Source organism: Meriones unguiculatus, chromosome 11 (assembly GCF_030254825.1).
Source record: "Meriones unguiculatus strain TT.TT164.6M chromosome 11, Bangor_MerUng_6.1, whole genome shotgun sequence".
Taxonomy (NCBI): Eukaryota; Metazoa; Chordata; class Mammalia; order Rodentia; family Muridae; genus Meriones; species Meriones unguiculatus.
In genome coordinates, this window is record NC_083359.1 from 99,638,796 (window position 1) to 99,654,322 (window position 15,527).

Below are 15,527 nucleotides of genomic sequence, written 5' to 3' on the forward strand. Positions count from 1 at the left end.
AGTGATGGATGTGGGAAGGCCCAGGCTAGTGTGGGGGTACTTTGCCTAGGCTGGTGGTCCTGGGTTCTATGAGAAAGCAGGCTGAGGTAGGCAGTGGTGGCGCATGCCTTTAATCTCAGCACTTGGGAGGCAGAGAGAGGAGGATCTCTGTGAGTTTAAGGCCAGCTTGGTCTGCACAGTTTCAGGACAGCCAGGGTTGTTAAACAGAGAAAACCTGCTTGAAAAGAAGAAGAAGGAAGAGAGGGAGAAGGAGAAGTAGAAGAGCAGTAGGCAGTGAGCAAGCCAGTAGGCAGCACCTCTCCATGACCTCTGCCTCAGCTCCTGCCTCTAGGTTCCTGTCCTGTTTGAGCTCTAGCCCTGACTTCCTTCACTGCTGGACTGTGATGTGGAAATATAAGCCAACTAAACCCTTTTCTCTGCAGCTTTTGGTTGTGGTGTTTCCTCACGGCGGTAGTAACCCTGACTAGGACAGTGTTGCCTCTGGAGCGTCTGAGTCCCCGAAGAAAGCAGTGCCTAAGCCAGGGCTCACATGTCTGCTAATTCCTTGGTCAATACAACCATCAGCAGGAGGCTTGATGCGCTGTGTCTGGGATTTCAGGTGAAGCCGGAGCCCGTAGAGGCTGACGGCCATTGGCTTAGGTGCCCGGGGAAGTTCTGTGTCTGCTCCTAGGATGTTATGAGTATTTGCAAAGACACTTGCACAAAGCAGTGTTGTCATACGGGACAGCTCTGCTCCCCTTCTCCTCCTCCTTGCCCCACAATCCTGAGTATATTTTGGGCCTTAAGGATTCTACATTTGAACATTGAAACCCTTGAGTGACGTGCTACCCCAAGGACTGGTTCCTGGGAGTAAGCAGGTTGGGGGTTGGGAGACTTGGTGTGACTCTTACAGAAATGGCCAGCATAGTTATTACCTAGACCACTAGGCTCTGGAGAGTTGGACATGGCCACTGGGGCCCAAGCACAGCTTCTCCGTGGCAGTGCAGGGTGAGGTCAGGAAGTGGCTTATGGGAAGGAGCTCAGGCCACAGCTTGGGAGGGCTTTCTTTAGAAGCTCCTCCATTACCGAAGATTTCCACTTTACTATCTATTTAGGGAGGCTTTGGGGCTTCTGTTTATGGATGTCTTCCCACCACCTCGTGTGACTGGGGTCACAGCAGCTGCGAGGAAGGTCTTTCCACTCAAACGGAAAATTGGGCTGGGCTGGGACCTGTGGAAAACTTGGAGAAGTTGAGAAACCAGGCAAACAGGATTGAAAAAAAAAAAACTATTTTAGTGTAATGGAAAAAGTACAAACTTTGAGTCTTAGCCCCGCTTCTTGAGCCGATTGCCTGGTTCTTCCATTTTCTCACTTAAGATGACGTCTAAACGTTAATGAGTTTTGAAGGCCCATTGAGAAGTAGGGACATGACATACATATAGTAGCCCCTTGCTGAATACTGATTTTTTTTTTTAACACTTGTTTCTCCAGGGCTGTTAGTTCTCATTGCTAGTCCTGTGGGTTCACTAATTGTCAGAATGTACCTGGAAGCCCAGAGCCAAAAACAGTCCTTTTGTAGACTTCCCGGGGACCGTGTGGTGAGGTGGTTGGGGACCTCTGAAACCCGGCTGCTTCCTGGGCCCTTGCTGCTTTCTGGTTGGTTTGGGGCAGTTTAAAACCCAGTGCATCGGGCTGGTGAGAGGGCACGGTGGGCAAGGCACTTGCTGCCAAGCGTGACAACCTGAGTTCCGTTCCTGGCTCCTGCCTGTAGAAGGAGGGAATTGACTCGTGTGAGTTTGTCCTGTGACCCCTGCACCCAGGCTGTGACACGTACTTGTATACATATAAATAAAGGAATAAATAAATAAGAGAAACCTATTTTTAAGAACAGACCAACCCATCCAGCACGGATGGCGAGGGTAGCCGTGCATGGTATGGCCAGCAGCCTTTGCAAGCGGAGCACAGTCACTGGCATGGCATCAACCAGCCACCTGGCATCATGACATTTCTTTTTATTAGGAAATGTTGAAGTTCGTTCGAGAACAAAGTTTTCCCGACCACTTTAGCCTCAGGACTCACAGTCTCTCTTCAGTGTTCCCCTATAAAAGGTGCCCCCCACCCCACCCCCATGCTATATTGAGCCAACTGAACTAGCCAAAGTGGTATTTTGCAAATTTCAGGGTATACGGGGTGTCTGCTAATTCTGGAGCCTCGCCTTCCTGCTTCTGATTCAGGCTAAGGTGGCGGCAGCGGGACTTTCTGGGGCTGATTTTAGAAAAACTGCTTACTTACTGTGCACACAGAGCCTGCCTTAGCCAGCCTGCGCCCAGCTTGGCTCTGACCTTTCTAACCTGAAGCCTCCTGACCTGAGGCTGGGATCAGAATAGAGGCTGGGATCAGACTAGAAGAGGTTGATCATGCAGACTGCCCAGTGTTCCTTTGAGGAAGATACTGTGTGTCCTTATCTCCAAAGAGAAGAAGCTTACGTTCTTTAACTATGAAACAATATACATAGAGATAAAAATTGCGATTTTCAACTGTATAGTTCAGTAGCATTAAATACACTTACATTATTGTGCAACCATCACCACCATTGTTTCTGGATCTAAATCTTGCACAGCAGGGTCCAGGGGTTGGAGGTGTAACTCAGTGGCAAGAGCACTTTTCTAGGGTGTCTAAGGCCCTGGGTTCTACCCTAGCAAGGCATCAAACTAAATAGCAAAATTGTATCCTTGGAAAATAACTCCCCATTCTTTTTCCTCATCTGCAGCCAGCTACATTCTACTTTCTGCTTGTAAATTTTACTGCTCCAGACAGGAGTGGAATCCCACAATATTTTCCCCTTTGCCTCCAGCTTTTTTCACTTAGCGTTATGTCCTCAAGGTTCATTAAGTTGTAGCATGTGTCACAATTAATTCTGTCCTTCCTTTCTTTTTTTCCTTCCTTCCTCCATTTATTTTCAGTCCTTGACATTGAACCTAGAACCTTGAGGATGCTAAGGAAGCCCTCTCTACCCATCCCCTCAGGTCTCTTTTACATACTATTTGAGACAGAGTCGTGGTAATTTTCCCAGGCTGGCCTTGAACTCTGCTGCAGAGCCTTGAATTTGTACTCTTTCTTCCTAAGCCTCTGAAGCAGTTGGAAGTACCAGGTTGAGGTCTGGCTCCAAATCCTTCCTTTTTAGGAGGGCTGAATCATATTTCCTTGTATGTATGCGCCACATTTCATCCACACAGTCATCTGTCAGTGGACTTTTGGTCTGCTTCATGTCTGAACTATTGTCAGAAGCCAGTCAGGACGTGTTGAGATGAAGACCCGATGTCCTGGCCTCTCGTGAGGTGGACAAGTTGAACAGACAGACGGTCCTCTGTGTGAGTGAGCACGGGCGTGCGAACGTGCCTGAGCATCTGTCTTTCTCGGCTGACGTAAATAGTCGGAGTGTGAAAGCCCTGTTTTATATCTGAAGAAACACTCCTTACCCACTGTGCTGTCAGAGGCTTGATGCAAAGGTAAACAGGAGGCGCGTGCTTGACGTAGGACGGGGACTGGGCCAGCTCTGGGTCAGGTTTCCCGCTGGGGCCTCCTCTGAGTCAGGCTCCCTCCTGGATCACCAGCTTCAGGACGCTACCCTGGTATGGTGAGCACCAACATGGGCGTCCCGTAGCCCCAGCCCAGCAGGAGCACCACAGTCTCCTGCTTGTGTGCTTTTGGCCAAGATACTTTAATTTCTGTCAGTCCTTGGTGCTCACCTTTTTAAGAAGGTTGGAGGGTTGTATACTAAATGCAACATACCAAAATGTGTTGATTGCCCAGTACTGGCTTCTAGTGTGAGTCCTCCTTTCCTCCCCTCACCCTGCCAGGAAAACCCTATTCAATTACCACAGGAGCCCTCCACCACGCCTACCACAGCGCCTGGCACACAAAGGCGCTTAACTTTATCCCGCATAGCATGAAGCGGGGCAAAGACTGTTCTGTGGCAACACTTTCCAGAGAGGTTTTAAGTAAACACAACACCCCTAGAAAAACTTTGAAAAGATTCTTGTTTGGATGGGTAAAGTCTGTTTTTGTTGTTGTTGTTGTTTTTGTTTTTTTGTTTTGTTTTTTTTTTAAACAAAACCCTAATGTTAGCCTCATTACTTTTTTGGTCGTTCACTCCCTATTTGTCTGTGTGTAGAGTGCTTTTAAGAGATTACTGGCTAGACCTTTAAAAATAGGCCAGTTGTCAGATGTCTTGGCAAGAGAATGTATCCCAATGGCGTTAGGATTTTTTGAGAAGTTAAACATCTCTCCTTGGAGAGGATTGTTTTTATCATCAGCTGCTAAAAATTCCCAGGAGGTCACAGAAGAAAACTCAGTTCCAAGCCAGGGATGCGGAATCTACTAGATTAAAGTGTTCATGGTGGGGTAGGGGCGGGGCTTGTATATTGTTGGAGCCATTCTTTGGGATCTTACCATCACCTCTTCCCCTGTCCTCTTGTATTTGGGTTGAGCAAGGAGCGTCATATCAGCCTCTGTAGGTGGCTTGTGGCTCTGGCAGAAGTGGACAAGGATTGTTGCTGGGTGCCAAAGGACAGGTAAATGGCAAAGATCATTCTAGCCGCATCAGAACCCTGCCTTGGCCTCGCAAGCAGCTGTAGCACATCGGAGGGTCTCAGCAGCCCTGTGGCCATAGCTGGTCCCTGAGCAGTCTGCTGCTGTGATGAGCCTCGTCAGCATCAAGTTGGACGGTCAGTTCATGCATGCGTGGTTGCCATGATGGTGGAGATCTGCTTTTTCTCCTTCTGGCCCACATTACAGCTAGTGCTCAGCGCAGCCGAATACTGGGTGATGCTTCTAAACAGGAAGGCAGTCCTAGCAGAGCCAAGGGGTTCCACACTGGGCCCGGGGAACGGCTCTGTAGTGTGGCGCCTGGGGCATGCTGTCTATTTAGGCTTTGGATTTCCAGAGCTAACTTCACACCAGTCACATGTAGGGAGCTGCAGTGAAAAGGGCCTATGCTGCCTTCCCAGAATTCTCAGGGGCTGTTGAGATCTTCAGTCACAGTAATACTACTGCCCAGGTTTGTCACTTTGGAAGGACTAACATCAGAAGTGTGACCCATCAGGAATCTTGGGCCCTTTCTTTTCACCTTTATTTGAGCTTGTGCCCAAGACTTGCTATTAGCTTAGGCTTCCACTGTTTGTTTGAAAACAAAACAACAACAAAACCCCATAGGCTCTTTGGAGGCTTTCTCCAGATGTTTTCATTTATTTGTTTGATTAGTTGCTTGGTTGGTTTGGCTTAGGTTTGGGTGTTTGTTTTTTTTTTTGTTTGTTCTGTTAAAAATAAGGAAGGCTGGCTGGGAGCTCGCTCAGTTGGTAACAGTGTTTGCCACAAAAGCATGAGGTCCAGGGTTTGGATCCTCAGCACCCACATAAAAAAAGCTGTGTGTGGCTATATGTGACTATGTTTGGCTATGTGTGGCTATATGTGGCTGTGTGTGTCTATGTATGGCTATATGTGACCATGTTTGGCTATGTGTGGCTATATGTGTCTGCGTGTGGCTGTGTGTGGCACATGCCCCTGCTGGCTGGCCAGCCCAGCTAAATCATCAAGGTTCAGCGAGAGACCCTGTCTCCAGAAAACTTGGGTTTAGAGATGACTTAGAGCTTTAAGAGCACAGACTGCTCTCGCCAAGGGACCAGGTTCAGTTCCCAGCATTCCTGTCGTGTTGCTTAGACCTGCCTGTAGCCCCAGCTCCAAGGGGCTCTGACATCTCAGGCCTCCGTGGACACTGTCACTCAGTGTACACATCTAGACACACACATACACAATTTCAAAACAATACAAGTAAACCTTCAGGAACATAACAAGGTGGAAAGGGATTGGGGAAGACACCTGATACTGACCGTGGCCTCCGTGTGTATCCGAACACATGCACCTGTTCATACATGTATGTGCGTACTCACAGATGCACTCGCGTGCGCGTACCCACCCACACACACACATATATACAAAAATCGGGAAAATTACGGATGACAATAATGGAGTGTACATTTCAAAAAGATAGTGGGATGGTTTGTTTTTTTTTTTAAGTTAACCATTAGGCGATAATTAACATTTGGGAGATACAATTAACCTGATTTAAACATTATATTATGTTCACGTGTGTCACAATACCACACGATTCCAATTAAATCAGTTTTTACGTGCCAGTTTAAAAATAAATAGGGAGTAGCATGCCGCCCTGTTCAGGAAGGGTGACTGCCACCAGGCCTGACACCTTGAGTTCAGATCCCCTGAATCTGTGTGGTAGGAGGAGAGAAACAACTCCTGCACGTTGCCCTCTGGCTTCCCCACATGCCAATACCCACACAGACACAGACACCTTTCAAAGAAATGTTAAGAGGCTGTTAATTAAGAACTCAAGAAACCTGTTCTCTGTGAGTGCCTCTGGTATGTTACTTATGCCTCATAAAATGGGAATGAATAGTACATACAAAAAAAGAAACGTTTTTGGGAAAAGCTGCTGGAAAGCTTTCTTGGCTGGCCCCAAGGTGTTGGGAACCCCTCAGGCATCTGTGGAGGTCATGAACACCCTAGGAGAGTTCAGAGGCTTTTTTTTTTTTTTTTTAATCTACGTCCCCCTTGCAACAGGCCACACAGAAGTGGACTCTTGTGAATGAGCTGTACCGTGGCGCAGACAAGCCTGCCGGAGCTTGGTACCCAGTTGGCCCATCTGCGAGTCCCAGGGAGGGCGGAGGGCATGAGTCTCCTCCACGTGAGCACTGGCACCCTGGAGCTGTTGGGCCTGAGCTCCCGCCAGCCTCCTCGGCTTAGGCTGGCAAAGGCAGGGCCAGCTTTCGTCGCAAGGCTTGCTGTCTTCTTTCGTGGTGGGTGGCACCATGGTCACTCTCCATGGATGGGGGCAGAGTATAACTCCCCGCTGGCATCAGGAACAAAGGGTCTGAGTGTGCCATGCATCCTCGGCACCCCAGGCCTGTCTGCCACCCCCTAAGACCTCAGTGTCGGTGGTGACAAGTGGTCACCTCAGATGGCAGCCACGGAGCCTGACCCTGAGAGAGTTTTGCCCAACGCTTCCTACGTCACGGTTGCGGCCTCACTATTCTGGACCGGAACTTATTATTTGGTTCATGCTGAACTTATTTGAGCCTAAGTGTTGATGACGCTTTAGAAAGTTTCCTTTTCGTTGGTATCCCCTTTTGCTCAGTGTCTACAAATACACTAGAAACCCAAGAAAACAAATGACTTGCCTCCTCCATAAGTCAGGATGCTGGTCCAGGCTGACTCCCCTGCCTGCAGTTTTCAGACCGTGGTTTCCCTGTCCCAGCAGGCTTTGGTTGTTGAGTCTTCCAGAATTGCCACCCACCCTCCATGTCTTTGGCCACCTTGTACATTGCTGTTCCCCGATAGCTGTCTAAGCCAGCTGTGAGGAGTCCACATTCCTACCTGTTACTTTTCCTCAGTGCTATGATAAAGGATCTGAAGGGAGCAACTCAATGGAGGAAGGATTTGCTTTGCTCAGATTGCAGAGGGTACAGCCCGTCTCTGCAGGGAAGCATGGGATTGGCTCCTCTCACCCCAGTGTATGTGGAAGCAGAGAGGGACTCAGGTAGGAACCAGCCCTACAGCCTTGTAGCCCTTTGTCTGCCAGCTGGGGCCTATGTCCAAATGGTTCTACAACCTGCCAAAAATGGCACCGCCAACCAAGGAGCATTATATTCAAGCACACAAGCCCGGATGGGTGGGTGGGGGGCATCTTATATCTAAGTCTTAACACTTAGGAGGAACAGAGACACACACTCAACTCAGACTGTGGGCTGTCTTTTTCTGATGTCATGCACAGCTACCCATCGTATTTTACAAAAGATTGCTGTTTGGACTGGGGGCTCGTGGTAGGTGTTCTGTGCGGCCTACAGTCTGGCTGTCTGTACTGGGCCTTAGGTAGTACTATGCCTGGATTGTGTGGAAGCTTATTACTTGTGGTTGGAGGAGGTTGGGCCCCAGAGGGAGGGGAGGAACAATGCAGGACCCCCAAGTTTCCCCACTGAGCCTAAAGGCACTTGAGTGGTCCGGCCTTTGCGAATTCCCTCCTTTCCTTGATGGCCCACGTGGTGCTTGGCTTCTGAACTTTCGCCACTGCAAAACTTTTAAGAGGACCTGAGTCTTCGGGTAGTATCTCCGGGAACCCTGTGCCGTTTCCCCACTTTGATACTTACTGAGATCCCCCTTTCTAATCAATGCCAGGCATGTCTAGAAATGGCTTTAGGTCTAGTAAGCAGTTAATGTGCTGGAACCGTTCCTTGGCCATCCAGATGCAAGCACAGGTGCCTTGTAGCCTGGCCCCTGCCCACCCACCTCTAGCACTTCATCACAGGGCACAGAAGCAGTTTGGATGCGAGCGGGCTCACTCGGCTCTCCCTGGGTTGTCTTCCAGCGCTACCCTGACGAGTGTCGCGTGTGTCGGGTGGGGTCTGTGAGCTTATCTGCCGTGCTGAGTGGGCCAGTCTCTTTCTTGCAGCAACTTGCCTTGTCAGTCTTGGGGTTGGCTTCTGCAGTGTCTCCTGTTGACATCTCTGTCCCCGCCCTGCTCTTCCCATACTCTGCTCCCACCCTGTCCCACTCTCAGCAGCTCCTTGTGTTGTTCCTTGCCATGCTGCCGAGAGAACAACCTTCCTCGGCGTTGCTTCCCACCCCGGCACCAGAGTTGCGTGACCAAGGAAGCAGAATTCTCCTGCGCGGGCGCATAGGTCAGATCCCCAGACATTCACAATCCCACAATTGGGCATTGACAATACTGATCGCAAGTAGAAAATTCCACACCTGACCTCATATAATGGGTGGTAGTCCAAATACAGTCTCTCTAAAAAATGCTGTATAAAATTACCTCCAGGCTGTGTGGGTACAGCATACATAAGACAAAAATTAATTTCGAGTTAAGACTTGAGTTCTATTTCTAAGATATCATATCTCGAAATGTATATGCATATACATATATCATTATGTATATGCAAATTTTAAAAAAACAGAAGGCAAAAAGAAAAGAGAAATCCAACATACTTCTGGGCCCAAGCATTTTACGTAAGAGACACTCAATCTTGTCTCATGTCTTCAGGCTTTTAACCGGCTAACCTGTGTGTTCATTTTATAAACATTGAGCTAAACACCTGTTACATGCTAAACATTCCTGCTGGGCGAGATCCATGCCTGGTGGAGGTGGAGGTGGTCAGATCAGAGAGCAGAGGCTGCTCTGGAGGGCAGGGCCATGGTGTCGTGGGCAGGCGGGGAGGGCTATGCCTGTCCCAGGACTTGGTAGATTTCCTGCCAAAGCTGGAAGAGGGGAGCACTGGGCCAGCTCTTCACTGTTGAGTTGGACTTCAGTAGCCGGCTGCTGAAGGGACCAGGATTAAAGATTGAAACCTGTGTTCTCGATGGCCAAGAGACCTGAGAGGACGAGGCAGGACTGGGAAATGGTGAGTGGACCTGTGTTGCTAGTACCTAGGGGCAGGGGTGGGGCCCAGCTGGCTGGCAATGTGCTATAGAGCAGGTACTGAGCATTCATGCCAGCACAGGCCAGATTTTGAAGTGAGGCATTCCAAGGCTATTTAAAATTTAAAAATAAAAATAAAAAAAATACATGGTTACAAGAGGACATATCAGATTTTGAAAGGAATATCAACAGATCTAGGCATAAAGGCATAACCCCAGTGATGGGGACCCACCGCCTCTGTCCTGAAGGGCTATTTCCCTCCTGGTACCTGGAAGAGTCATCTTGCTTTCAACAGCTACACAGGCTTTGTTTGTTTGTTTGTTTGTTTGTGACTGTGTGGCTTTGGGTGGCCTGAAATTCTTAGAGAACTACCTGCCTCTGCCTCCCGAGTGCTGGGATTAAAGGCATGCTGCCAGGTTCGGATCAGATCAGCACGGGTTTTAAATGGGAAAAGAATCTGCTCACAGAGATGCCAGTGTAGTCCTGGTAACTCAGAAAGCTGATGTATCGTATGATACTAACTTGAGGCCAGAGGTTCTACATCATAGAACAAAAAAAAAAAAAAAAAAAAAAAAAACAAACATGAGGGGGGAAGAAATGTGACTGATTTTTACCAGTTTCCATGTAGGGCTTGAAACCCAGCTGACTGTGCCTCCCAGCCTTCCTCACACTGGGAAACGCTGGCTGGAGGGTGTGGACAGTAGAGGTTGGAGGAGCTGTGCACCAGGAAATGTGGGTTAGCACATGGCCCTGGCAGAACTGGACTTGGTTCCTACCTGTGGGCCCCCAAGAAGTTGTGGGGTATCAGCACTTGGCTTTCTGATCTGTAAAGCTTGTCGTGATGGGTGAGCACATCTTTATGAAAACAAATGAAACCACTGGACAGTACTTCTTTCCAAAGACCCTTCCCGGGATGTGGCTGGTTTTCCCAAGGGCTTGTTCTCGTGTCCTCTACTGCGGAAGGGATGTTTTGTAGATCCCTTCCCAGGGCAGGGCTATCATACACTGCAGCTGTAGGTGTGCCTGCCGGGATAGCTGTACATTTAGAAAGAGGTGCAGCTGCTGATGCCCCTCCTCCACACCAAGAGAAGCATGCTCTTTGAAAGTAGGCAAGGTAATGGAGCCTGCCAGCCCACTGCTGCTTATAGACCAGCCTTTCCCTTCTGGAAGCCTCATGCCAGGCAGGCTGGCCAGTAAGGGTTTGGCAAAAGATGAGTCACAGTGATGAGGAACATTTGTTTCTCAGAGGACCCACATTCAGTTTCCCAGCACCCACAGTGTGACTCACAACCATTTATAACTCTGGTCCTGGAGGGTGTGAGGCCCTCGTCTGACTTGCTTTTAACACAGAGGTGATTGGGGAGATCAAGGCTGTGCCGTGGACGTAGACACTGTAAAGGTGCTCCGTGGTTGACCTTTGTGACTTCTGGTCCTCCGGCAGGTGGCCTTGCCATTCTCTCAGATGAAGAAAGACAGGAAAGTGTGATGTGTTGTCCAGCTCAGTTTTAGAGTTGGGACTGTAACTGGAGCTTGGATTAGCTCTATACCCACCTACACTCCGTCCCTCGGCTCCCGTTCGCAGCTGCCCTCAGGCTTTTTAATTGGTTTACAGGCAAGGCGCACAGCATGGTAGAGCAGGTGGGTTCTTACACATGGGTTCAAGCCTTAGTTCTGCCTCTAACGAGTCCGTCCTCTTTGAGCTTCTGTTTTCTCGTTAGTGAGCTGGGCTGGTCTTAGCTCTGTGCCATCCTCACTTTATAGGGGTGCTCTGAGCATCGGGGGAAATGACATGCGCAAAAGCGCTTCCTCGGTGCCACAGATGTTAAAAGGGAAAGGAGAGGTGAGGAAAGGTAATAGTGGTGTCAGCACCAGGAGCCATTATTGCTGCAAGGTCAGGATTCTTTCCCCCCTCCTCTCTGCCACACATACCTGTCCGCGTCCCAGTGTCTGCCTCTTGGGTCAGTTTGTAAAGAACATCGGGCTGGTTGCCCGGCTAGCTGCTCCTCTGGGGCCTGGCTCCCCTCAGAGTCGCGCAGTCGGGTGGTGGGTGTAAGGGCTGGAGCAGACAGACCTGTCTGCAGAACTCTTTGCGATAGCATAATGTGTCCACCACCTACCGTGGGAGGTGGAAATGAAGCCAGAGACAGCCAGGCTGTCCTGGTAAACACACACCCTCTCCCCAAGCGGAATTTACAAGTGACCTGGGGTGGGGAACAAAAGCGAGAGGCGTCCTGGATGCTTGGTGCTGCCCTGCCTGCTTCCCACACCACTTTCAGTTTCTGCGGCTGCTTCCAGGGAAACAGGGATCTCTAAAGGGTCCCTCTGAAGGGAGCTGTCAGCCGACTGCATCTTTTCTTCACCTATGAAACACGGTGAATTCTGTGGTCGGTTTACCTGTTGACGGTCGTAGGTAGCTCATGGAGGACCTTGAGTGGCTCAGGAAATTACGGGTATAGTAATTCTTCCCCCCTGCATTTCACCGAATGCACACAAGTGCCTTTGAGTCGTCCCTGTTTCCAAGAACCAGATTGCGTGCTGACTGATACTTAGGCTTTCTCGGCCCTCTTGGACCACTCGGATTAAACGCTCTCCAGGTGGATCCGGCCTAAGCTGCATTTTGGAAAAACTTTGGAAGCTTTCATGAGTCCTGGTGCCAGACTGCATTCTAAGCTGCTTAGGTCAGACGCTCTGGGAGAGGGACTCCGGCAACAAGTCCTGGGTGATGCTGATGTGCGGCCAAGGTTAAGAACCACCTCGCTGGCAGCCTCCCCTGTGCTTACTCATGGAGATGGGAGCTGCCTGGGGGGTCCTCCAGGAATCTGAGATGGTTTTTAGCCCATCATTTCCAGATAGCTCTGCAACTGTCCATAGCCTCCTCGTTCTGTATGCGACATAAGAGTCCTAGTATAGGTGTCTATGATGCTCTTGAATACAGATTTTTTTTTTTTTTTTGAGACACCTATAGTCCCAGAAACAGGCCCTGCTGGGTCCAGCGGGCTCCAAGGCAAAGGGGCAGCCTGGTCTCAAACTTGTTATGTAGCCGAGAATAATCTTGGGCTGCTATGAGGCCGCCCCTGTCTCCTGAATGCTAAGATCACAGATGTGTGCCAGCATGCCCTGCTGGAAGACACTTATTTAGGAGGGGGACATGGGACAACTGCCCAAGAGTTGCAAATCACTTTCTTCAGGATGCTAAAATGACCAATAAATGGTCCTGTTTTGCTCACTTTTTCAGTGCTCAGGCTGAGGCGTGTAAATGCTGTAGCTGGAAAGGGAAAAAGCCCAGCTCCCAATCTGCACTGTGCAAAGATATGTAAATTGTTTTTTCTTTTTTTCAGACAGGGTTTCTCTGTGTAGCCTTGGCTGTACTGGAACTCACTCTGTAGACCAGGCTGGCCTCGAACTCAGAGATTCACCTGCCTGTGCCTCCTGCGTGCTGGGATTACAGGCGTGTGTTACCACCACCACCACCAGGCTGTAAATTGATCTTTAAAGCTTATATTTAATATTGGAATCAAATATTTTACCTTGATGAGGGCATTTTTGCAGAAAGCCGAATTAAAGCTGGATTAGGGCTGTGGTTGCATCAGGGTCTCTAGACTCGCCAGCTCTGTCCCAGCTCAGGGAGTGAATGGAAGCTCTCCTGAGTAATGACAGGTATGGAGTATAAACCCAAAGTATATTACCACTTCTGTAATGTCTATAGTAGCAGACTCGATGGCTAATCCACAGTAATGACAGTGGGACGGTGGTTCCCAAGAGAAGAAGAAAACAGCGTTCTCTCCAGGGGCCTGCAGTAGTGTGTGTGTGCTACTTGCCCAAGGATAGTTTTTTGAAAAATCACTGGATTTGACATGGTTAGAGGAGACAAGTTGAGCAAGGCGCTCAGGTAAATGTCCACACAGGTGACACTCCCACCCCCCACCCAAGTGGAGATTTCAGTGATTCTCAAGGACCTGGCAGGCACAGAGACTTGGCCTCAGAGGATTGCCACTTGGTTATCTGAGGGAGCTTTTTTTTTAATTTTTGACACTATGAAAGAACACAGCTGCACCCATTATTCACAAAGCCTGAGCGCCCTGAGTGGGGTGGAGATGTCTTGCGTTCACTTTGAACTTTCTCCCTTGTTTGACCCCTAGGGATAGGCACTGCTGTGTCCAAAGGCTTCAGGGCAAGGGGACAGGATAAATCCTCTTGGTAGAGAAAGTCGCTTTAAATTGTGTCCAGGACATCAGAAGTTCAGATCACTTCCACTGTCTGACTTTGCTTTTGCGTTAACTAAACTGAGTCGCGATTCTGGACAAATTGCTGCACAGACGCCCGGCTCTGTGTACCTGTCCTTGCTGGGAAACTCTTTATAAAGAGTACCCTTCCTCTCTGTACTGTGGAGCGGTGGCTTTTCTTTCCAAGTCCCCAGATTTTTTAGCATTCATTCTCCGGGTCGTAAAAGGGACGGGTTTCTGTTCCTTCTACTTGTGGCCACAGACATTCCTACCTCCCATCTCTCCCTCCAGACCGACTTAGAGTCAGTGCGGGCGATTTCAGGAAGCCTGGCGCTTTTTTAGGGCCGTAGGAACTCCGGCTTCCCCTGTTCCGCTCCGCCCCTCCCTCCTCTGCCGGGCCCTCCCTCCTTCCTGCCCACCCCTTGGTCTGCTCCGCCCTCCTTTCCTGGCGCTGCGCCCCGCCTCTCACACCCTTGGCCCTGCCCCCGAGCGTGGCGTCATGGAAAAGCAGGGTGGAGCCAAGCCCTGGAGTCCCTGTCCCCGCAGGCCCCAGCCTCGGGGTGGATGGGACAGCCACCCTGGCGCGGTCCCTAGCGCCCGAAGGCTGTGCAGACTCCGGGGTGATGGCCTCCGAGGCTCAGTAAGAGGCCAGGGAGACATTCCCGCCTTCTCCCCTGCCTGGCGTTCTCTGGATGCCTCTCAGATTTTTCTCTGCGGCCGAGAATGAGGCCTTTTACACTGGTGAGGGAGGGTTTCAGAAGTGACATGCTTTCTTGGCTCTTCCCTGTGAAATGAGATTTAAAATAGTAACACTTAACGTTTTGTTTTGTTTTGTTTTTTTAAATGTTCATGTCTGTTGTTGGTTAATTCAGAAAACGAAATAAAAATCTTTGCAGTTACTTTGGTAGGCTTTCCCCTAAGCATTGCTTGCTTTCATTGCCGTTCTAATACAGTTTTAAATTTAGCCCTGAGTTGCCCTGAGGAAGAAAAATGTCCATCTCTTATCTTTCCACCCAAACACCAGTTGAGAGAGAGAGAGTAGAACAGTAAGGATATTCCTCAAGAACCATTCCATCCACGGCATCTCAGAGACCCCTTGTTTCTGCTTTTATGTGGCTAATTTGGTTCATTTTCCTCTTGGAGGCTGAGCCCGTCAACATGTCAGTATTTTGGCTTGCAGTTGTCATACTGTGAGACCAGATTAGCCCCTCTTCTCCAAATTCTGGGAGCATAAATTACGAGACTTGGAAGAGAGCAGAAGCAGGGAGGGGATGGGGACTCAGGAGACACGTGGGGAAAGAGATAGTCTTCTTTGGAATGTGCGTACAGTTTAATTTTCACAAATGGCAGGATTACCATTGAAGCGAACAGGCGTTGAGAGGCAGTGAATGCTGCTTTGGAAAGGGACCAAAGCGGCGATCCCTGGGGAAAGTGGCTAGGGACTCCCACAGACAGCCTTTCCCATGCAGGCTTACCCTCAGGGTACCCCACTTCCTGTGTCCTGGCTGCCTGCCCCTTTTCTCTATCCTCGGGTATATTGATTGACACCTGCGGGTGCTTCTGGGGAGGCCTCAGCTCTACACACAGGAAACCACCTTCCTGGTAACAGAGTGAGGCTCCCGTGAACAAACCCCACCAAAGCCTTAGCTCAGCCCTGTTTTTTTTTTTTTTTCGTTTTGTTTTGTTTTTGGGTTTTGTGTGTGTGTGTATGTGTGTGTGTGTGCCACAAAGTGAGACAGTTTCAAAAACATAACAGCAAATAACAACAACTGAAAGTATTAAAAAAAAGTAGCTGGAGCTGGGTGGTAGCTGGGTGGTATAGCTCAGCGGTAGAG

At 49.5% G+C, this 15,527-nt stretch overlaps 1 protein-coding gene across 3 annotated transcripts in view; it reads left to right on the top strand.

The window, feature by feature from the left end:
* Window positions 1-15,527, top strand: part of Itpkb (inositol-trisphosphate 3-kinase B) — an 88,149-nt gene that overhangs the window by 40,278 nt on the left and 32,344 nt on the right. The window contains exon 1 of one of the 3 annotated variants that reach the window (XM_060364811.1): window positions 9,139-9,452. The exons of the other annotated variants lie outside the window; for them this stretch is intronic. Coding sequence (XP_060220794.1) covers window positions 9,411-9,452 — 42 coding nt within the window. The 5' untranslated portion in view covers window positions 9,139-9,410. Of the gene's footprint in view, window positions 1-9,138; window positions 9,453-15,527 lie in introns of those variants that run through there. 3 annotated transcript variants of the gene reach the window in all.